The sequence below is a fragment of the Diorhabda carinulata genome, chromosome X (genome assembly GCF_026250575.1).
Source record: "Diorhabda carinulata isolate Delta chromosome X, icDioCari1.1, whole genome shotgun sequence".
NCBI classification, from domain to species: domain Eukaryota; kingdom Metazoa; phylum Arthropoda; class Insecta; order Coleoptera; family Chrysomelidae; genus Diorhabda; species Diorhabda carinulata.
Window position 1 is genome coordinate 13,753,811 of NC_079472.1, and position 24,794 is coordinate 13,778,604.

At 32.5% G+C, this 24,794-nt stretch overlaps 1 protein-coding gene across 3 annotated transcripts in view; it reads left to right on the forward strand.

The window, feature by feature from the left end:
• Positions 1 to 724: 724 nt before the first annotated feature.
• Positions 725 to 24,794, forward strand: part of LOC130901620 (receptor-type tyrosine-protein phosphatase T) — a 53,354-nt gene continuing 29,284 nt past the window's right edge. Inside the window, exons 1-3 of one of the 3 annotated variants that reach the window (XM_057813109.1) lie at positions 725 to 1,014; positions 17,392 to 17,672; positions 22,232 to 22,350. In XM_057813109.1, the coding sequence (XP_057669092.1) occupies positions 17,447 to 17,672; positions 22,232 to 22,350 (345 nt within the window). In that variant the 5' untranslated portion in view covers positions 725 to 1,014; positions 17,392 to 17,446. The remainder of the gene's footprint in view (positions 1,015 to 17,391; positions 17,673 to 22,231; positions 22,351 to 24,794) is intronic. The other 2 variants (XM_057813110.1, XM_057813111.1) reach the window with 2 other exon arrangements.

The window sequence follows — 24,794 nt, forward strand, 5'->3', positions numbered from 1 at the left end:
GGAATAATTTAATTGATTGCTACTACATATTTTTGGAATATAATAACTAAAAAAAAATATTTTTTATGGTTAAAATAGGTTTTTATCTCGATATTCATATTGTAGGTGGTCTATTGATTAATAAAATTATATCGATGTCAAGTCAAGTACTAGGACGGTTCAAATATGATCGAGACCCTCTAGAACATTTATTTATAATATTTACAAAAATTTACAGGTTTTCTAGGTACTAGTTACACATTTTTGTCACGTCTCCCGAAGCTTTTTGATGCTTGGGCAGCTCGGACAGTCACGTGTGCACAAACTTCTCTTCCTCGTCGTCAGTGTGGATTTTTTCACCTCCAAGGGCTTTTTTTTAATCGCACTTAGCGCTGTAATGCTCATCGAGCGATAAGTGGTTTTCACGTGTTTTTTTTTTAGAGTAGATAGAGTAGTATTTATGGACGTTGTGTGCAAAGGAAGTCAACGTACAGCATTCGTCGTCGGTCGTTGTTTTCTCTTCTCATAAAATCTTATAGCCCGCATTTCTCAAAAAACTTGTGAGGCGAGTAATCATTCAACGTTTCATCTATAAAAAAGTAGTTATCCGGAAAATATGGTCCTGCTCTTAAATGAGGGAGCCAAACGCTCATATAAACCTTTAACTGCAACTGAATACTTGGTAGAGATTCGCGAAATGTGTACCGCCCATCGTCATAGAAAATATACAGTACATAGCGCACCCAGGATTTCCCAATATAACCCAGAGAACACTCCGTAACAGCTGATCCGCCGGATGCCCGGCGACCGACGCCGTCAGTATCGCCGTCGTGACGACACGGGATACAACACAGTCTCTTATCTACATTTCACTCCCTCTATCACGAAACACGTGGATATTCGGAGATAAGAAAAACAAAATCATTTGTTAAACGCGTTTATCTTTTTACTCTACGGCCGTTTTTTGTGTTTGTAGAAGATGATTTTGTAATAGTTGTGATTTTACCAAGAAAAATCGACTACAGTTTTTTATGAGTGAGTATTTAATGTATTTTACAATTTTATCTCGTAAAACTGATATAGTTTGAAATCGAAATCAGAATTAATACTAAACTAATAACTGTTTAAACAGTGACCAATCAACTAGAAAGTCTACAAAATATAGTGAAGGAAAACTGAAGATTTATTCCATATAGGATGTCTCAGAAATTTCTAATATTCACTATGTATTCTTAACACTCCTTTAGATTTTTCCCCAAACAAGAATGTCGCCGTGGATCTGAGTAAATAGTAATCTGATAGTACTAGGTCCTGACTAAATTCTGGATGTGGTAGGAGTTCAATGTTATTCGATTCACGCTACTTTCACATTATGTGGTTTAGCATCGTCTTCTTGAAAGACAATCTGCTTTCGTTCATCTAAACCTGAATATTTCTATGATAAAATCTCATAAATTCACATCAGATGACCCTGATATACCTTGGCATTGATATATCGACCTTCTAGAACGTCGAAGTACACTAAATCTTCATAATTCCACACAAGACTTTCTGCTCGAATAGATTCTCCTTGCAACGGATTCTGGTAATTATCCTTTGACCATTGATGTTTCATGTTCGAGTTGTTGATCAATTTTCCATCGCAGGAGTCAATGCGTCTAATTAAATGATAAATCAACTTTCACTTGATTCTTGGTTAATGATGGAGATGAAATGGCCATTTTTGATATTTTTAGAAGGTTCCAATGAGTCTGATAATCGCGAGTACTGGTACTAAGTCGATTTTCTACTACTTCCTACTGTAATTCAATCCACCGAGCTATTTTTTCAAGTGTTGGAACGGAAAATACTCCGAGGGGGCTAAATCTGGAGAATAGGGTGCGTGAGGTAGCAATTCAAACTTTGATTCATTAATTTTGGCCGTTGCAATAACGGACGTTTGAGCTGGTGCAATGTCTTGATGAAACAACGAATTCTTCTTAGTCTAATACGGCCGTTTTTGCTTGATTTTATTGACATAATTCTCGCTGTTGATAGTTTTTCCTTTTTCAAGACAGTCAATAAAGATCTATTTGAAAAAACCGCCGGCATGACCGACAACCCCTGAAGATAAATGTATTTTATTGATCAGTAAACGTGATCGATAGCACAGATCAATGAATTTAGAGATATGCCTTTAAGTACTTCTACAGTGAACAGGGGATTGATTAAACCTGGCCTTTTTGGAAGGGTGGCAGTTCTAATACGTCCAAAAAAATTACTTGCATTCTCACAAGTAGCAAAGATCTAACTTCTGAGAACTGAGATCAGTAAATGTAGGAAACACCTCTGATATAGATGCACAATAAGGTTGCAGCGAAAGTTGTATTGAAGATCATATTTTGAGGAACATAATTTATATATACCGACCCTTACAATAACACACGTTTATCGTCTTCAGAGACCGAAGATGAACTGTTGAAACATTGAAACAGTAGAGAGTATTGATACTGTTGAAGTAGAAAATAGTTTAAAACAATTAAGCAACAAATAAATATAAACAATCTCACTGCAGTACGATAATACGATGCCGTTTCTGTACTACACCTAATCTAACGGCTTTTTCAACGATGCACGTGGATTTTTATTTGTGGTGTGCCACTGATTATGACCAATAACGATGCTGCGCCGCGTTTCGCCCTGGACGTTCACGTACTGATCAAGAACTGATCATTGTTTTGGTTGACTATTTTTCTTCGATAAATAAACTTTAGTTGCATTTTGTTTATTTGTTCGGAAAAGTAAACACAGAAATACATGATGATATTAACAATTTAGAAAGCATTGAAGTGAATAATAAATAAAACATTTACAAATCTGTTTGTATTATATTTAAAAAAAAATCATTCTAAGACATTCTAGTAAAAAACAGTTTAAATCACAGTTAATTGAAGTTTTCATTTCAATTTTCGCCACTAAATTCTCGTCAAATGAATTTATAACCATTTGCGGAGCTTCATAATTTCTGATTTTGGATCCATAACGGCAGTTGCTTGAAAAGAAAAATAAAATAAGTAGAAATGATATAAAATGTGAAAAGAATGGTTTTAAAGAAATAAATAACATAATTTAACACATAAGCTCCATTTAATCGAGGTATAAAGCTTCCTGCATGCGAATGTATATTGTTGGTATCTATCTACAAAAAAAAAATTCACAATCCCTAAAACACCATTAGACTAAACTCTTATTTTATTTTTATTCTCGAGCTTTGTCTGTCGTGAAAGATAATTTTTTATGAATATTAAAAGAAATATGACCTTTACCTTTACAGTAACGTGTGATAAGTTCGGGCTAAGAACAAGTTAAAAATTGGACTACGTTGACGAGAGAGAAAATTTAAAAGCAAGGATTACGAAGGGAAGTAAACAATCGGAATACGTTAAGTTTAAAAAGAATTTGGTAAAGAGGCGAAGCTACATCTGTAAAAAACAATAATAAGAACAGTGTGCTACGGAGGAAAAACGTGGATTTTTAACAAGGCAGAGGAAGAGATAAATGAGAAAGGAAAATATTCATTAGCATACCAGGGAAAGCGAATTAATATCGAGAGAAACAAATAACAATACGGAATTTATTTGGAGAAGCAGAACTAAACAAAAAAATAAGATCCAAAAGTTTAAGTGGTCACATATAGAGAATGCCAAATTTTAGAGCAGCAAAAAAAATATTAACTTAGAACAAGGAGAAACAAGAAAAAAGGAAGTCTAAGGAAAACATGGGAGGAAAAGGTGATGGAAGATCTAAGAAAGAGAGACATTTAGAACTGGAAAATGAAAACAAAAAAAGGAAAGATCAGTTCCAAGCTATGAAATCTTGAAAAATCATGTTTGGTTTGAGTAATAATAAAAAACGGACCAGCTGAGGAATTTGAAATAAATGCTGGGGTGACGGACTCTCGGCAGTTGAAGGCATAACAAGAGAATGTAATATCGATGGAAGTATCATTAATAAATCAATACAAGTAATAGGATAAGCTGATGATTTAACTCTAATAGCCAGAGACCGAAAGAATCTAGAGAAAATTGTAGGCAGGAGAAAGAGGATTGAAAATAAATCAGAAAAATTGGAAGGAAGAAGGAATTTCGCAAATAAGAGATGGTGAACATAATGACCTCATCATCGAAGTCTTCTTAAATACTTGAGAACAATGATAAGCATCAAAAATGACACAGAAAACGAGACAAAACAAAGAATTGAAGCGGGATATAGGGTATGTAATAAGTACAAAACTGTAATGCGGGGCAAAAGAATTAGCAGAGCAACCAAATTGAGAGTCTACAAGATTGCGATTAGACCAGTAGTTAGATACATACGCAGCTGAAACAATGAGACTAACAAATATAGACAAAGAAGGATATATCAAAGGAGAATAATTAGGAAAATTCATGGACCAGTAAAAGTTGGAAATAATGAGTATAGAGGACTTATGAACTATGAAATTAAGAATATATTAGAAAATGAGGACATAGTGTATACAATTGAAGCAAAAAGAATACAATGGAAGAATCGAAAAACGACAGGATACAAAGAAAATTATAGAATTGAGACCGAGCAAGAAATGATTGCCTGGTAGACCAGATTGTGCATGATATGGAAAATCTGGGAGTACGTGACTGGAACAAACAGATGCAGGGCAGAGAAAAATTGAGAACTATAGTCGAAGCTGCAAAAATATGCGATAAAAACTGTAATTGAGTAGGATAAAATACAGGGTCAAAAGAGCTCAATGTTGAGCGGCTACAATTCTCAATAGAATGTATAGCTTTGTATATATATAATTAGAGAATTTGAGAATATAGACCTTAAAAGCATTTTTTTTAATAATATTTTTGATATCGTTTAAAACTGAATTTTACTGTAAGTTATATACACCCAGTAATAAATTTATACATAAGTTGTAAATTTTTTTCAGTTTGTTTAGTTTTCTTGTAAAGGGTGGATTTATAATTTTCATTGTTATAATACCAAAAATGTTGTATTGAATTTTCTTAATTGAATATAGTTATTTTACCTAATTGAAAGTTTTGAATGCAGTTTTTTTATCGTATCGATGAGTTCTTAAACTAAAAAAATTTCTCCCCATAGTCTTTGTTGTACGATTATAAATTATATAAAAGAGGAATTTAATTTTGTCCCCAAACTTCATTTTTCACGCCAAAAAACTTTCTAAACTCATTTTTATTTTCTAAGTATTCAAGCTGTTCGTTGAATATTTGAGAGAGATTTTTGTGGCTATAACAACAGAGAAAGGTTTCCGGAGATTAGATTTTCTCATTGTTGAAGGGTGGAAACTTTACTGGAGTAGAGAAAATTGCGAAATGGAAGGCTAGTAAAAGGTTTATTTATTTTAATAATGTTATTTTTACTTTTAAACTAATATTTTGATATTATCACATAGACGATCAATTTCTTTGCAAAAAGATATGTCCAAAAAGGTTTTACTTTGAATATTAAAAATTAGATGAAGACAAGATGAATACAAATCAAATGAAACACATAATAATTGTGGGACAAATGTAGAAATAAAAAGTTTAAACTAATAACAAAGCAAAAAATAATAATGAGTAAAATAAAATGTTTACGATGAAAATAAACTGATTAGTACTATCTCGAAAAAAAAGGTAGACCGAGGAAAAAATGATTAGACTAAATAAAGGATAAAGAAGTTCTAGACTAGACCACTGCCTGTTCATTACAAGAAAGTCTTTGCAGGGAGACGAGCCCCAGCATTCTCTCTATCGTGGTCTACTCTGTGGCCTTCTTCCTTCTGAATTATCTAGTGTCTTACATTCCTTTCATATGTTTGTTACACGATTTTCATCTCTATCTCCTCTACCTTCCTATGTTCTGTATTCTACTTTGCTACTAATATCATCATTCCGTATTCTGTCGTGTAGAATTTACCCTTGTATTTTCATTTCGTCTGTAGTATCCTAATCGTATATTTTTGTATTTAGATATTTATTTTTCCAAACTATATCTTTCAAGCATCCCGAAATTCGAGACGCTTTCGTTGTTTAATCTTTTATTTCGTTAAAAAGCTTACCATGAATCGTTATTTCTATCGATCATATTTGAATCGATTTTCAACTTAATCATATCGATTCTTTGGAAGTTACTAGTCATTTATTCTTCTCGATTAATTGACTAATGGACCTGTTCATTCGGGAATCTGGTTATTCTTTTCGTATACTTATGGTTTGGTTGATTTCTTCCAGAAAACATTTTGTAATGAACCTTTTTTTAAGTGGGTTCTCTACCAAATTACTAAAAGCCGATGCTTTTCGAAAAACTGATAAACTACGACTTGAATTGTCGTTGATACTTGAAAATTTGTTTTTATTTCTGATAAAATTATTTATTGTGGAGACTACCCACAAAATTTGTTGTGCTAACTTAGGTGCATCAGGATAACCTCTTTATCGATTTTTTCTTCGGTACAAAATAATTCATATTTTTTTTCAATTAATCACTTGTATATGTAATTATTTAAATCTCGAGGCTCCTTTATATGATTGACGAATTAATTTATAATTTATATTAAATTTATTTCAACGTGCAAATCGGTGTAATTGCTAATATCAAAAAGATAACAAATTTTTTGTCTTTTGGCATCAATCGCCATTTAAAATATGTTTAATTATAGACTGTTCTATTCCAAGGTTCAGAGTATATGTGTTTGTTTTATAACAACACTAAACTTACGGCTAGAAATATTTTATATTTCTTAACGGGAGGCATTGAAAATATCTTCATAATAATAATGATCGGATAATTAGTCTCATGGAATGTTTTATTTATTTACGTTACAAGTTTGTTTATATCTATTTTTTATTACGTTAACAAGTGTTAAAATAGACGCGATCAGTCATAAAACTTTCTGCTAATAACTATTCTATACGAGGATTGTTACTTAAGTTTCGAGATATGGCAACACTGACGTGAATATGTCAAATTTGACATTGTCATCACAAAGTTTGACATTTTTAATGTCAAACATATTGTCATATGAGTGCTGTTTTAATTGTTTACAAATATTTAAAAGAAAACATCGAACTGATTAGTCATTCGCCGTATAGTCCTTGTTTAAGACCTAATGATCTCTGTAGATCAAAAATAAAATGCGAGGTCAACACCTGAAGAAGCAATTGGTTCAAACTCATGCAAAAGTGTATTGATATTAATGGAGAATATTTTGAAAAACAATCAAGCCTATTCATTTATAAATATTTGTTTTTATATCTATATATGAAAACTTGAATAGCAACAAATACCAATAGAATTTCTAAACCAAATATCTAGAGGAACATGAGTACAAATTTTGTCAAATGATTTTCATTCATTTTCACAAATTATAAGAGAAATCCTTTTATCGTGTAATTCCATTTATTACCAAACCTGACAAACTTACAAATCTTCTACCTACGAGGGATCTGGACTTTAAACTACACCAACCACGACGAACCTAATAATAAAACGTGGTGCATACAATGGGACGAGGTGACTGCAAAAAAAGATGTAATAAAAAAATAAAAGTATAAATCACAGCACGTTCTCACTGGGCTAACTGGGATTGAACTATAATCATAAACACCGAAGATATGAAGTTGAAGAGTAATAAAGAAATCAGCCGGCTACTTGCAAGTTTTTTTAACTTGGTCACTTCGTTGATACAAACCTGGACATGAGACCGCATTTTTCCACCTGGTAATGCTTAGTTCTATCTATAGAATGAACTAGAAACTATTATTGTAGCAAAAAAATTACATTTTGTAGAAGAAGAGAAAAATACAAGATGTTATAAATAATATGACTACTCCATTAGAAAAGATTTAAAAATAAAGAAATATGAATATTGAAGAAAACAGGCGATTGTCGTGATTCTTAAAAAATAATTTTTAAAAAAAAATCTTTAAACAATAATTCATAAAACATATTTCTATTAATGTGACAAAAGTTTGATGTGCTTTAGAAGCGTGTTTTCAAGTTTTATTTTAACAATATTCATTATATTTCAGTTTTTAGTTTCATATGCTATGGAAGCGTTTTTTTTTTATTTTTTTATTTTTCACTTTTCAATTCGATTTAAAGTCAAAAATACAATTTTTCTACAAGTTCCAGTCACAAAGTCATAGGGCGTACAATTGTAAAATTTGATTCGATGTAAAGAAAAAATTTGCAATGATAATTTCAAAAAGAAATTTGCCGAAAAAACAAATGTTTTCACAGGATTTGAACGACTGACGAATCCGTAGGCTAACGCCTTAGCTCGCTGGTGGGATATACTAACAGTAATAAGCCACAAAGGAAAGTTACAAATAACATGTGGGTTTGCCAATTTCAAGCAGTTCGAAGTTATGTTTTTTGTTCCATCCATTGGGTACTTGGTTATTAATAATCTAGAATTGATCAATTCCTCATTAGTAGACATTAAATCCTATCAAATAGGGAGAAACTAATAATAGTATAAATAAAAAAGAAACAGTTGAACTACTACTACTACATAATAATAAGAATAGATAGGATAACGAGAACAGTGAAAGGAATCAAAAAAGAAACAGCTAGAAAAAGACCAAAGACGCCAAACCTTTCGTGTTCATGGGAGTAAAGGGCATGTTGAAGACCTTGGTTGGTTCCAGATTAGTAATTTAAGTTGCTGATTGATCCTAAGATCAAATTGTGATGTTAGCACAATGCCTCGCAAAGGTAATTGACAATGACAATGAAGATTCCATATATAGAAATCTTGTAGTTAATTCGACAACCTTTCAACAAGCTTATGGCGTTTTCTTCCAGATTGGTTAGTACTCATGTTTTCAAATCTTCTTCTTCTTATTCATTTTTAAGATCTCACGATCTATTAGTTTTGCAGGTTCCTCTGTATCAGTTCCTGGGAGATGGACTACCAGTTGTCCATCCATCTCTTTGGTGGTCGTCCGGGTTCTCTTTTCCCTATTGGTTTCCCTTCAAGTCTACTCTATTGCTTTCTTCTCACGTGGGCGTACCAGGCTTACAAATGAACAATTAAAATCCAAAAGTCAAGATTCTAAGTTAGTCGATTATTATCCTTAAAATTATTTTTAGAAAATTTTGAAAAATAGGACATTTCCCTGCACTTGACCTAACCGTTAAACACAAATAATTCGACCTGAATTTTTTCAAAGAATTTGGTTTAAATATAAACTTTATTGCTAAAGTATTTTAAGTAATTACGGGTTATGGTTGAGTAAGTTTTAGGTGTGATAAATTTACTTTTATTACTTTAGCCACGCGCTTCGTGTAAATCATAATATTTTTTAATGTGATTTAGTTCATTTACATGTTTTTTTTTCTATTTATATGTCGATCTTCACTCGGTGTATGAACGTGGTTAGTAACTTTTGTATTCTAAAGAAATGAAAACAATGTTAAACAGTGCGTACACAAGTAAATAAACGTTTATATAAACAAATAGCGAACATCTTATCTTTACAGAGATAACAGACGACCCACTGTGAACTGAATAGTAAACTTGTCCAAGTCAGCATTACAATATTTAATTTTCAGAATCAGTGAATCATTTGAAAGTATAGATAAACAACAACATTAAACAATAAGTAAATCACTTTGAATTCCTATATAAAACCATGTACTAAATCGAAGATTACTGAGAAAATAATCAATGTAAATAGGTATTATAAGTAATTACAAATCAGGTAGGTACTTTCAAGTAGGGTTTCCGGTTCACAGTCAGTAGTTAATTGTGAGCTGTGCAAGTGTTTATTGAATTAAATGTCAAATTATTCTCAAATGAAGTGTGTGGCTTCAAGATTAACCATCATGTCGATTTGCAGATTTGGTAAACGTCCTACTAGAGCCTAACACAGAGAAAGGTCAAACAGTTGAAAAAAAAAAGACAACATTTATCAGCGGATGTTCAAAAACTGATATTAACATCAAATATAATGCCAATTGTTCAAGATATTCTGAAATCCTGGAAAGAGACATATTTTTGAGGTATGTTCGGTACGAAAAAGAAATATGGCTTCAGTTGTTGAGGGCACCAGGATATCGGAGGGACCCTTTTCGAGTCTTGGTTAAAAGAAAAACTGATTGCATTAGATAACGCTTTCGAAAGTACTTCGGCGTATCTATGGCCTAACTCAAGACCAAGGAAAATGGCGCAACCATACTAATGCTGATACTGGAGAGGTTAGCCTCAAGAGCGGATGCTGGAGGATCGAGGAATCAAACTTGCATACCTGCAAAAGCCGTAAGACCGCAGACTACCACGTATAATGGCAGAACGATGTAGAACAGGACCTAAAAGAGCTTAGCGTTCGAAACTGGCGGAGAAAACTACAGCATGGGGGAGAATGGAGGACAATCCGGAAGGCCAAGGTTCTTTAAGGACCGTATTGTTCAAGAAAAATTCGTAAAATTCTAACTAAATATTCTTCCTAAGCAGACAAACATGAGTTTCTACTTGTACAAGATTAATATTTCGGAGAGAATTATAAAAAAAGTAACTTATATAGGTTTCAGAAAGAGAAATAATTGCCAAAGAATATGCAGTAGACAAAATGGTCAAAAAAAATGATCACATTGCTTTAAGAATACCTCCGTACTATTGTGTTTTGAATCCAGTAGATCCCAACTAAGAAGTCACAATTACAGTCTTAAGAACTTGTTCAGTCACATATATTTTAGCTCTATGAGTAACTTTTATCAAAAAGTACTTTGTAACTTTCATTTAAGTTTTTAAGTTACAAATAAAACTTTGAAGCAACAAATTCATCTTCGTATTTAATTTTACTGAAATTATATTCGCTTGTTATATTAACTACAACTCTAAATGATGGATTCTTTATCTTCCTGAATTTGTATTTCCAATTTGATTGAGCCACAGATGAAGTACAAAATAAAAATGCACGGATTTTTGAATGACAATTACATTTAAAAATAAACAATATTTTTATCCATTTAAATTATGATCCAGTTAAAAATTATTTTATTGAAAGCTAGTATTGATAATAAATGCTTTGTTAATATCACTTTAATATTTTGATGGAAATATTAGTAGGCATGAAACTCACAAATATAATGTCAGTTTTCAAAATTAACCTTGTTTATTGAATAATCAAACAAAAAAAGCCTTGAAATTTGATTCACCGTACTCTATTTTAAACCAATGTTAAGAAAGCTCTTTGAGACCTTGATAAAACTAATGTTGAGGCTAAAGTGCGAAAAATTGTCCCACTGCATTTTAGCGAAACTGATTTTTATTAACTAAACCTGGTTATTTCTCTGATAGAACCTCATTCATTCGTATCAATTGTCCCAGTATATACAGTCGAACTCCGATAATTCGAACACCGATAATTCGAATTCCTCGTTAATTCGAACTTTTGCGTCGGTCCCTTGACATTCCTATTACTAACACATGTAAAAAAACCTCGATAATTCGAACTTTTGAAGTTCGAATTATCAAAAAATTCGTATTTTCTGTGTTAATTACCGAAAAATTCGAATTTTTGGCGTTTAAATAATTGAAAAGTTCGAATTTTTGATGTTCGAATAATTGAAAAATTCGAATTTTTCTTGTATAAATTATGTATGTACAAAGGTATTAAAAAATTCGAACTGTTAGTGTTGAAAAAAATTGAAAAATTCGAATCTTCAGATTCTAGGTAAGACGACGATATTTTGTCGAATCACTCGATTTGCTTCAAAGGAAAAAATCGTCAGCATGAAGCAATCTAGCATAGCTGATTTCTTTACAAAAAAATAAATATATGTATTTTTTTTTATTTTAAGATAAATACATAATCGGTCCTTTTTAGGACCAAAAATTCTTCAAACGTATACAAATTATTATTTTAAATAAATAAATAAATAAATAAACATGTTATATACCCATAACATATTTATTTATTTATAAAATGGAAAGATGCATCGAAATGCATACATATATGTATGTAAATGTGCACAACTCTGATAATTCGAACACCTCGATAATTCGAACTTTTGCTATGGTCCCTTGCAGTTCGAATTATTGGAGTTCGACTGTACTAGTACCATGGCATTGACAGCGCAACCATCTGGAATGATTTCTTAGTACACTAAACCTTCATAGTTCCAACAGACATACAACACGAGGGGTTCTGAATTTTGTCCTCTGTCTAACCACTAATTTTCCATGTTAATAAATTAATTTTTATTAGATATTAGACTTCTAGGAAAAACACCTTTAAATAAATGAATTTGTATCGTGTATTTTGGGGCAAGCAAATATTTTCATAAGCTTCTTTCATTTTCACAGAATGGGCAAATAGACGATTTTAAATTTCCATTGTGTAATAGCACTGCTTTTAAACTGTATTTCGACGAGTCAATAAATAGGCGCCACTTATTGGGATTATACTCAATATCAAGTTCCTTCATTAGACCATCAATATCCGTACATGCACACAACGAATTTTCCATACTGTAGAATGCAGAAAATGCAGCTTTTCTTTTTCTAAAGGCCGTAATTTTTGTCTCTTTGGCTAACAAGTTCCATTTTTTAAGACGGGAAGCAAGAAGTTCAGTCGCTTTGATAACCCCAACTCATTTCGAACAATCAAATGTGGATCGCCGGAACTGTTACTTGGGTTCGTCGGAGCTTCCTGATGATACGTTGTGTTTCCAGTATCTTTTTAAACAATATTTTGCGAATCTAAAGGCGCATTAGGTACTGGTAAATCTTCGTTATGGGGAACAGGTCGTATAACAGACGGCAAATTTGGATATTCGATCTTGTACTTTCCTTTATGAGAATAACCTTGTTAGACAAAAATAGCAGTTATCGAAATGGTTGCCATACCATTGGAATTGCAATTAAAGTACCAAAATATTTGAAATAGGCTTATTTCACATTTTCGGAAAATGCCTTGACTTGCGATTTCACCATAAATTCTCCACAAATTAGCAAAATTTGTCAGGAGTAGTTTTTCAACTGCGGCGTATTTGACTCGACATTTTCGACTTTTTTGTATATGAACAGAAAACAGAAAACTCAACAAAATACTAATTTTTAATGTAATTTTTATGAATAATACGGTTCAGCTATTTTTTCGGCCATAAAATTTACCCATATTAACCGCTCCTTTATAAAATTACTTACCTGCTAATGTAAACAGGTATAATTATGCAATTGAAAAGTGACCCTGTTAGGGCTCGCCTGTGTTACATAAATCTTGTCGGCCAGTGTTATTAATCGACGCCATAAGAGTGCAAAAAAAGTACTACATTAACTTGTGAGCGGTGGCTGCATCGGAAAATCGTAAACAGAACTCTTGTAGTTTGCTCACTAACAATACGTACAACGTATCTGACTAATTTTATTTTCAATTTGGAAACTAAACAATAATATCGAAATTTTTTAACGAATTTATTTGTAGTAGTTCTGCTGAAACACGCATTCTACAAGAACATAAATTACGCATTAATGATGCGTGTGGGTTCAAAAACGCGGTCAGTATTCCAAATACCTAAGCAATGTTAAAAATCTTGTATTTTAAGATAGAACATTTCACTTGATTTTCTCACGTTGAAAGCGTGTTAATTGCATTTGAAAATTTGTAATCATTATTGCACAAACAAGATACCCGCCTAGTTTTACTAGCTATTTCCAAATTTATATTTATATCTAAGATTAAAACCACAGACGATTAACCGAATAAAAAATTTTATTATCTTGGACGCTTTTTTTTATAGTCAGAAGATCATAATAATCTGGAAATAAGACTGAATAACGTTAACTTTAAGAGTATAAGGTCACGAGATGTTAGGGAACTTGTTTTATGGACGATCATGCAATTTAATAAAATTAAAATAATTATAGATCAGAGAAAATATTTTCAAAGGCACAAGCTTAACGTTTCAGTTACTTCTAAAAGATATGCATAAATTACAATAAAGTTATTTAAATCAGTTTTGTTTCTAGCAATAGACGTTTTTTGTAGATTCTTTTAGTTGTTAAAACTTTTGCAGATTCATAATTCATCTTGTGTCCATTTTCCAAATTTTTAGACACTAAAAAAAATATATTTCTAAGTTTAAGTGAGTTAGGTCTAATATTTTGGGGATTTGGACAAATAACACTTCTCTATCTTCGACAACTTTTTTGGTCGCTTCAGAACAACCGACAATTAAAAACAATTATCCACAAAAACCGTTAATTGGAGATATATAAATTTGATCTCATGTAAATAAACACGTGTTGTAAGTTCCTGCATCCATCCGTCGAAGCTTTCCCTAAACAACTGTTAGATATTGGCGAGGGGAAAGTTGCTGTACATGAAAATACGAAATGTATAAAATTACAGACGGACTTTAGCACAATCATCGACTCTCATCGATAACATAATTCCCGATGTACACACACAATATGAAAAGCGTAATAGTCCAGTCAAATAAGACTTTGAAGGTTACAAAAATTCCCAAAGAGCTAATAATTGGTATGAATGTTTAGAATACTATTATAAATGAATTGTGAAAAGTCCCCATCAATCCCCCTTGTCCAAAAAATTTGATTGGTGGTGAAAATTTGGAAAAATAGGTTTTTCGCGTTTTTTAGCTAAATTGTGAGTTGTACAGCGAAAATAGTTCAAGCAAAAATTGTAGATCATCCGATTCTCTACAAAATATGTATCTTACACTTTTTTTCATAAGTATTGCCATTTCCGTGATATAGCGGTTGAGAGAATTGAAAAAAATATTTCGTTTGTTTTTTTGTAACCTTACTTCTATTTTAAGGACTAATTTGACTGTACTATAAATGGCAGAAACAGCGATTTTGGCAGCACGAAATGGATTAAATTTAAAGATACAAGAGTTGTTGCCTGGGGACTTGATGTCATCCAAATCTACCGATGCAGTTTGCGATACCAACGAATTATCCAATTGAGTTTTTAAATTAATTGGATTTGCCAGGTATGAGGCATGCTACTATACCATTTACAATTGAAGATTGGATCTCCGATTATTCTGCTTCGTAACTTGTTCCTACCACGGCTGTGTAATGGCACGCGATTAGTAATTAATGAATTAATGAAAAACGATATTGAATCCATTCCTACAGATGTGCCAATTGAATTCAAACGCACTCAATTTCCAATTAAATTGGCATTCGCTACGATCAATAAGGCACAAGGCAAGACATTGTCTGTATGTGGCTAAGATTTGGAAACACCATGTTTTTCCCACGGAAGACCATCCAGTTTGTGTTGGCTAAAGACGGACTAACCAAAAATATTGTACATTCTATTGCACTGAGAGATTAATCTTTATTTTTTTCAACTCTCATAATTAATATTAAAAATATAAGCATAATTTTTTTATCTAAAACGAAATGCTAAGGTTTTTATTAAATTTTTGAAATCTATGCAAAATTTCAATACAACTTTATATAAGGCATGGTATGCCTAAAGTCCACCATTTTTTAATTATTTCACATTTTCTAAATTTTTAGACACTAAAAAAAATATTTCAAAGTTTAAGTGAGAGGTCTAATATTTTGAGGATTAGGACAAATAACACTTCGCTATCTTCGACAACTTTTTTGGTCGCTCCAGAACAACCGACAATTAAAAACCATGGAAATTTCAGTTTTTTCAAGTATCTACAAAAATCGTTAATTTGAGATATATGAATTTCCCAATAAAGTCTCCTTAATTTGAAGCGTACCATTGGTAAAGAAAAACATAGTTGCGATTTGAAATAATTAAGTTTTTAGATAGTGAAATTCGACACCATTATTTGAACACCCTATATAAATGTTTGTCAATGTTTCTACAGATTTTGAAAGCTGTAAGTGTTATTTGTCTAAATCCCAAAAATATTAGACATGGATCACTTAAATTTAGAAATATAATTTTTTTAGTGGAAGGCTACATTTGTCCAAAAATTTCGAAAATGTGAAATAATTAAAAATTGGTGGACTTTAGGCATACTATGCCTTATATAAAGTTATATTAAAATTTTACGTAGATTTCAAAAATTTGATAAAAACAAAAGCATTCCGTTTAAAATAACGAAGTTTGTGTCCACTTCCGGTATAACCGGAAGTTTCAGAAAACTGAAATTATTTTAACTAAAACGAGCATTTTGGAAAACTCATGCAAGCAAATTTTCAGAACACTAGTCCCAGTACTTTTCCATATACATATCGATTTAGTTCGTCGTATATCCCCACACATTTATAGTCTAAACCGATCGAATCCATTAAATAAGTATCAGAAATCAGTAAAATAGAAATATATCAATCTATTTCTTCAATAAACTGACAACGACGGTTTACTTCATTTTGTTCGTCACCCATAAAATAAACCTGTAAAAATTTATGCTGTTCATTATCACCTGGAAAAATTGATCCAATTTGATGATATATTTGTCCTTGAACTGTAAAAGCTGGTGAAAACCCGGGCATTCTTATAACTTTATCCACTCCAAAGGATATCATTTGAAAGCAAGAGTTGTATCTTCTGATTTTACTCAAAAATCGCTTTGACTCATCGGTAGCATTCAACAACAAAGTTTTCAACGGTTCTTCTGTTTCACCAAGCAATGGAAGTGAAACTTTACCTCTGGAACAGTACATTCCAGGAGTTTCATCTTTCCATTTGAGTGCGTTGCAATATTGACATTTATTACTCATTTAGCCAATAACAATTAAAGAACGATTGTGAAATCCAGTTTCATTAAAAACGGACCATTCCTTACACATGAAATTTCGACGGCGCGTGGCATCTATTTCTGCTCGAACAATTTTTCTAGCCTGTGATTGTTTTGGCGTTTCTATAGCTCTTCTAGCTACCAGCTGCTGAGCATATCTTTCTAAACGACGTTGGGTCTGAAGAGGTGTTCCAGCAGCTCTTAAATCATTTTGTCGCTTTGCTTACTGTTGTCTTCTCAGCTCTGCATGAACCGAATATTTCGTGCAACTTTTGCTGCACTGGCCCGTGACGAAATACGTTTTCAGTTACAGTTGAAAATAACAATGGTACCTAACCTCAAAAATTCCAAACAGCTGAATAGATATTGACTTGACCGTCGGTAATATAGTACGTCGATAATATAGTATACTGTATATTAGATGGCGATGAAGTTGCAAAATGTTGTTATTTGTTGTTGTTACTTCTAGTACCTCGCAGAATATGTGTACAAAGTTTCATGATGATTCGTCAAGTAGTTTTTGCGTGAAAGCGTAACAAACATCCACGTTTCCACATTTATAATATTAGTAAGGATTTATAGCATTTAATTTCTATTAAGCCGAGACAGAAATCATAGTACATTTTCTAATAAAAACCGAACATTCTTTATCGTTTTTTCTTATTTCTTTTTCAGTTGTAATACGAATGATCGTGAAGGAAATACCGTGAGGTCGTGAGCTCGTAACGAAATGTCTAGTGAACAAGAGACTAACAAACATCGTAGTGGTCATTCTTCAGGAGGAACAATAAAAAAGTCCAAACACAGGTCGAGATCTACTCCCCGACACAACGATGTGGAAAAGCCAAGAAAAAAAAGGAATAATAGTGCCGCTACGTCGTTCGCTTCCATTCCAAACGCGATTAAACTGTCGATGCTCAATAGTGGTTTACTGCCTACTAGTCGGTTCAACAGTGGTAAGTTATTCGATTTATTTATTTGATAAAAACTGAAAGTAGTCGAAGCCTCAATATTATATGCTTCCAAACGAAAATTTAATTGATACAGACCTGAAATCAAGATAATTTATCAACAAAACCATATAAAAGAGATCTGAAAAATAAGAAATTTATTTATTACTTTAATTGATACCGTATACAACAGATGTAGTATTGAATAACGAAATTTGCGTTGTTAAATGTTTTGAATTATAACATTTTTATTAATAATAACTTTTAACATGTACCCCGTACTTCAATTTATTTAAAATAGTACTAGACGTCAGTTGCTTCAAGATTTTTCAATCTTTCTATCTCGAAGCTAATACGTTAAACTAAACTGTACAAATAATTTCTTACGAATTAGGTTTTGTCCGAACAATTTGTTCTTCATTTTTGGCTTGCCACGCTCCGTAATACACTTTTCTGGTTAAAAGTTTACGTACAAAATCAACTAATTTAGTGAGGCAGTTTCAAAATTTACAACTTCTCCCTTATTCGACCTATATAAGATCTGAAAATCGCACATCCGGCTAGAACTTTATCAGAGAATTTTCTTTTTCCTTCATGTTTTACATTTTTAGGCAATTCTTCTATATTGTATAGGGTGTTTCATTTTTAATGGTAAAAAATAAAATATAAAATTCTTGCCGACTTTGCTTTTGCCCTGAGTCTAGGTGATGTATAAGTTATCTGTGTGAAATTTGGAGATGATTGGATAATACATTACAAAATACAAATTTTCAACTTAAATTGATTTTATTGCTGAAATTATAAATCACAAGCTTAAGATAATGATTGATATAAACAATAAGATAGTCCTTTAGTAAAAAAATCACATATTGTATCAATTATTCAACTATGTACGATGCAATAGCCTTTTTAGTTCTTTTAGTGACGGCTTTTCTGTGATGTTCGACGATCCTCAATAAGAATTGTTTTTGTTGTTCGTCTCTTGCTGATTCATTGAACTGTTTTATTAATGCAATTCCATACTGGATTCTGTCATATCGGTATTTCCAAACATTTCAAAGAGAAGTGTTGTTTTTTTAGTAACAAAGTCACTGATGTCCTTCCCTTCAAAATCAAAGGTTTTGCTTTCTAATCTTTGTTTCTTTTTTCTTTGTAGGTTTTTGGTCTAAATTCAAGAACATTTTTTCCTTTACAGTCTTTAATTTAGGAATCGCTCGTTGTTTTTTTGTTACTGGAGCCAAAAACTCACTGTCCTTTCTCATCTTCGGATGATGACGCAGATGAGAATTCAACTGCTGCTGTCATATTAATCTCAGCTATAGATTGGAAGTGTTTGCTTTTGTATAACTCTTGTTTTTCTTTTTTTAAAGTTTTCGTTTTAGCTTTAGCGGCAAAAACCTTATCAACACCACTCATTGATGAACTCATACGATCTTCTCTTTGAGACATGGGAAAGTTTTTATCTTCTTGTGATACTTCAGTCATATCCATTACATTTTGGCGGGAAATGTCAAATAATTCGACCAGATCACCTTTCCACATAACAATGTTTTTCTCAATCGCAAAATTTACTGGTTTACACTTCTCCAAAGAAAGGAGCTCAGAACTCGCAAACTCGGTCCTCAGGAGCCACATCTGTTTGTCAAATAGGTTTTGCAATAACTGTTCAACAGAGTCCGGTCGACGTATTTTCTTCTATACTCTAAGCATTTCAAGTTTCCGGTCAATTCTGCATCGCTTTTTAGATTTATTAACGTTCTGGACATCTTCTAGCGAACTTGGTGCTCATGAGTCACATCTGTTTGTCAAATAGGTTTTGCAAAAACTGCTCAACAGGTCAGTGACCTTTTTTCTATGCCCTAAGTTGTCCTGGTATTAAGTCGAGCATCCTCAGGGTATATTTAGGAGCCAAGCAATATTTTAAAGATGGGGGAATTATAGAGCTGCTTAGACTAAGTCGATTACGTAACTATGCCAGGACATATTGCTATCAACCTCAACACCAAACAAGTGAATTTGCAGTGTTGGATGGTGATGTTTTATGTCCAGACAGGGCCAACTCCTGAGACGCAGTACCAGCCCTCTTTCTAAAAACAGCAGCCTGGTTCTTCGCTACATTAAACTTAATCAGATCGCTTCTACCCAATTCCAGAATGCTTTCAAGATCGATAATGATTGTTGCTGTCTACGGATTTTAGTATTACCAAAGTTCATTGGGGCAGTTGATTTGATCGAAGACACCAGTATGTTAATGCCGGCAAAGCTATAGATCGGGTTTGACCAGAAGTCTATCTCATTATTCAAACGTTGAAAGATTGGTTCTTAGATGTCTTTAGTCGGGATATTACTTCATGGAGTGTTTTTTTGTCTTGTTTTTCTCATACCATTTTAATATTTTCCTTTGTATAATTGAAATTTTTTGAAATTATGTTTGTTATTTCATAGACAACTTAAGATTTTAACTGAGAGTAAGTAAGATTTCCAATCGCATCCACTTGATCCTATTCAGAAAATAATTAAATCCTCAAAAATACTAGAAATGATAATTTATCCACAGGTAACAAGAAATGGCGTGTAATTTCTTGAGAAATTACATAGTACCCTCCATTAAAATTAGATTATAGATTATGAAATTAAAATTTTGATAAGATTATACCGTCTATCCAGAATAAACATTAATTTGAAATTTCTCCTTCGCCAAGATCAAGTTCAAGTTTCTCATTTCGGCACGTTTCCTTCTGACTCGTCCCTACAAAATTGAATGGCATAAATCGAATATCGACCAAGTTTAATTCAGTATTCATGACATAAAACTGCTTACTGAATGAGAAGACACTTTCTACGGATACTGTGGAAAATTCTGAGGATATTTAAACGGCAATTATATAATGATAAATAGGGTTACAATAAAGAGAGCCAGACTTATTCGAAAAATAATTATTGTATATTGTATATTTTTGAACTCGGTTCAAAAAAAAGAAAGAAATTGTTCTTTTCTAATAATCTAGGAATTTTAAATGAAACTAAATATCTATCTAATTATTATATAAGCGTTATCGTAGTGGGATTATGGCAAGTTAAACACCAAAATGCACTAATTCTAATATATTTCCAAGCTTTCGGATAACTATGTATTTATCATTAAAACTTAATTCGTGCAGTGTGGAACCTGCTTTGGAAAGCTAATGTTATTGTACGTCTTTTCAGTATATGTCATTCATTTGAAGCATTAACAACAATTTTTTTTCACTCAAATATGTCGAACTTTGTTCCTGAAAAAGTATTTATGCGGGGAGTTCTTCTTTATTACTTTAATATGAAGAAAAATGCTGCCGAAAGTCATCGTATTGTTGTGGAAGTTTATGGTGAATATGCTCTAGCTGAGAGAACGTGCCAAATGTGGTTAGGTTAGGTATTGCACGATTTACAAGTGGTGATTTTGGCTTGGAAGACGATAAACGTCCTAGGTAGCCTAAAAAGTTTGAAGATGAGGAACTGGAAGTATTACTCGATGAAGATTATTGCCAAACACAAGAAGAGCTTGCAGAATCTTTTGGTGTCACTCAAGCAGTTATTTCAAAGCAGCTGGCTGTATTCAAAAGCAAGGAAATTGGGTCCCACATCAACTCAAGCCGAGATACGTCGAAAGGCGGTTTTGCATGTCCAAAATACTGCTAGAAAACCAAAAAAGGAAGTCATTTTTAGATCGGATTGTTACTGGTGATGAGAAATGAATCCATTACAACAACTCCAAGCGCAAAAAATCATATGTGAAAACCGGCCAAATGAACGGCAAAGCCGAATACCCATAACGCAAAGGTATCTCTATTTGGTGGGATCAGAAGGGTGTGCTGTATTATGAGCTGCTAAATCCGGGTGAAACCATCAATGGAGAACACAATTAATCCGTTTGAAGAGAGCAGTAGCCGAAAAACGCCCAGAATATGCGACCAGACACGAGGCAATAAATTTCCATCATAACAACGCTCGGTCCCACGTTGCTATTCCGGTTAAGAACTATTTGGAAAACAGTAGATAGGAAGTTTTACCTCACCTACTTTATACCTCAGACCTTGCCCCTTCTGACTACTATTTGTTCCGGTCGATGCAGAACGCCTTTACTGGAATACGGTTCACATCAGAGCAAGATATCAAAAATTGGATTGATTCATTCTTGGCTGCCAAGCCGGCGCAGTTCTTTTGGGATGAGATTCACAAATTGCCAAAAAGATGGGAAAAGGTCATAGCTTCAGATGGGCAATACTATTGTACATGTTTTTCTTAAATAAACGTACAAATTTCAAAAAAAATGTTAGTGTAAATCATACGCTCAAGTTACATACCATATATTTTTAAAAATGATGTATCTATGTTATTATTTTATTAATGTTTTCTCTGATTAAAATATCGAGTCCACCAAAGCGTGGTTTTTGCTGTAGAATTTGAACCAGATCCAAACCATGATAAACTAATGTCTAATTCTCTTATCCAATATAACCAATTTCAAAAAGACAAATTCGGACATTATTTCTATGTGAGAATTGCTTAATATTTATTTGTTTCAGAAGATAATGGTGGTGGAGTAGTTGCTACAGTAACAGATAGTCCAATAGACTTGAAGAATTTTATGAAAATCTGCGACCAGAGACGAAAATTTCCCGTGTTGTATAAATTAGAATTTGAGGTTAGTAAAATTTGTAGCTTCTTATAAATTTATTAGCTATTTATATAAAATATATCTGTTAAAAGTTGAACTCACAATGGTATTCCAGATTTTAAATCTAACGGCATTATTGAGGCACGTTACGCCACGCCACACCACTCTGTACCACGTGTCGAATATGTGTGCATATGTATCTCCGTTTAATTCAAACTCAGACCACACTACGCCACGCCATCCCCCGTGGGACGAATCAAAATTCTCAGATATAACAGACTCGTGTTAAAACGTTTGAATGCCCCCGTCTTGCCTTTGTTTGTGAGTCTATGGAAAAGTTTTATCGCAATCTCTAGGTAACTAGAGCTACTAGAGTTAATTTATCCAAAACAATCCTTTTCACAGCGGCGCATCATCATCAATTACTTATTTATTATTATGAACTCTAACCTCATTAAGTTATAGTTGTTATAAATTGTCTGTATTTAGTATTTCTGTCAGTTTTATAGATTCCAATTCGACCCCATTAACGTATCGTCTTCAATTATTTATTATTTAATCATCATTTATCAATCATAAATATATTTATCTAATTTTATAATTATTATTGTATAAGATAAGAACTAATATATAAAGAAGTTGGGTTCATTCAATTTGAAATTCGTCTAGTACGCCCGGTCATATCAGTGTAACCACTTGTAACTTTAAATTATTAAATCCTCAGTTTGCTAAATAATTGTTTTTAAAAAGCAAGTTGGTGAATCAAGTTATTTAATTCTAGTGCACCACGTGAACCGAATTCGTATAGCGTGGCGTGGCGTGTTGCTAGTGGGTTCCGACTTTAACTCGAACTGATCAAAAAAGTTTAATAAAAACATGCGCAACACATACGTTAACATGAAGGGCTTGTTGGGACGAATAAAGTAAAAAAACAGTGAATTATTTTTGTTTTATATCAGTTACAAATGCCAAAATATGTTGATTTAAGTTTTATTTTCGCTAAAATCGTTTATTTACGAATAATTACAGGTGAACATTGCTCACACGCATCGTTAATTTATTTTAAACGTATTTTCTGGGTCAAAACATCCAGAATTCTTAATCATTGTCTGCGGATCTAAGATAAATACCGTGAAGGGTTTCTGAGAAGGGTTTCAAAGGAAATGGATTATAAATTTATTTCGTTGAGTTGTTTTCAAAGCAAATAAGTATTTCGTGGCTTTGGAGGATATGGAATTTGATCATGAAGTAACATAATAAGAGCTCGCCAAAATACATTAGAATATTATTAAGTCACAAAGAAAAATGACACTTTTTATAAAGAGACTGTTTAATCTTTGACTCTAAACGAAACATCTTAATTTCCTCTAATTTCATAGCAACGTGAATGCTTTTATTGATTATTTGTAAGCAAAGCAGAGAAAAAGGAGACAATCACCAATCGTCAGGCTCAAGAGGATCCCCAGCCTAAATAAGTCAGTCTCTACGAAGATGGATTCAAACACCTGGCACGAAACAAGCTAACTCAGTCTTCCCAATCAACTTTTCTGATTAAATAGGCACGAAATTCAACTGGTGACTAATCTAATCAACCCAACATAGTCACAGGCATTACGAACAGTCTAAAATACACCTGGTGTGTGGAGGAGGGTACGACGAATGTATTAGGAGGCCTATGTGCGCAAAGGTGCAACGCTTCATCACTGCTCGTTCTCACCAGGCACCAGGGTTATTCTAGACTGTTCGTGATGCCTCCAGCATGAAGATGACTAACGTCAAATCTCAGACAGTCCTCAGAAATAAAGCCAGAGTCTCTCTGGACTCAATTCTAAATAGTAATAGCAGTACCTAGCTTTTTCGTTTTGTTTTAATAATGTTCTGATTAATTTCTTATTTTATTTATTATATATGACATTAAGATGAAGTCTTATAGCTTAATATAAATGGATATTGACTATTTCATATGGGGGCAATACACAAATTCGTCATATTTTCAAATTTACTGAATATTTATACGAAAAACAAATTTTTAAATACTATCTACTAGTAATCAAGCTTATACAGTTGGCAAATATGTTTTTTTTTTAATTTTGTAATGACTCCAAAAATAAGCGCAAACCACGTCAAAATAACGTATGTATAAAGAAAACACCTTATATTTTGAAAATGTTTAGATGATCTAAGATTCAAAACAAGTTCCATACAATCATCGTATTGTATAATTTTTCTTAATTAAAATCCGTAAATAAGTGATACTAAATGAAGAAAAAACGTTAAATGGAATGACATAATTAACAAATTAAACATAACAAAACAGGAGTGTCAAACGAAGTAATAAATGAAGGGGTAAAATACAGGGGAGATAAAATAAGATATAGAGTATCAAAAATCATAGAATTAGAAAAAATTGTGAATTGACTTGATTTATATAGTTATAGTATCAAAAAACTTGGCATATATTATTGATTTGG